The sequence below is a fragment of the Penaeus monodon genome, chromosome 25 (genome assembly GCF_015228065.2).
Source record: "Penaeus monodon isolate SGIC_2016 chromosome 25, NSTDA_Pmon_1, whole genome shotgun sequence".
NCBI lineage: Eukaryota > Metazoa > Arthropoda > Malacostraca > Decapoda > Penaeidae > Penaeus > Penaeus monodon.
Window position 1 is genome coordinate 39456602 of NC_051410.1, and position 284 is coordinate 39456885.

General features: G+C 63.0%; 1 protein-coding gene across 1 annotated transcript in view; it reads left to right on the forward strand.

Moving 5' to 3' along the window:
- LOC119589399 overlaps positions 1-284 on the forward strand; it is a gene marked incomplete at its 5' end in the record, with an annotated part of 35476 nt that overhangs the window by 34142 nt on the left and 1050 nt on the right. The window contains 1 exon segment of the mRNA XM_037938013.1: positions 1-284. Within this exon segment, the coding sequence (XP_037793941.1) occupies positions 1-284 (284 nt within the window).

Genomic DNA, 284 nt, shown 5'->3' on the forward strand with positions numbered 1-284 from the left:
AGAGCGTCTGCTGTCCCCTATCCTGGGATGATGACTCGCCAGAACAGCAGCCTTGGATTCCAGCACCACTCGGAGACGGAGCGAACGTTCCCTCCCTACCAGCGAGTGCCACATCCGGGCCACGCGCAGGGCCAGCCACAGGCACACCCCCAAATGCACCAAGCCATGCATTCGCAGAGTCGTTCTGGCCTGCCGCCCCACAACCACACATCGTCTGCAGCCTACAACCGTCAGCAGCAGTCCGGCCATCCAGGACAGCAGCAGGTCCCTCACGGACACTCCCT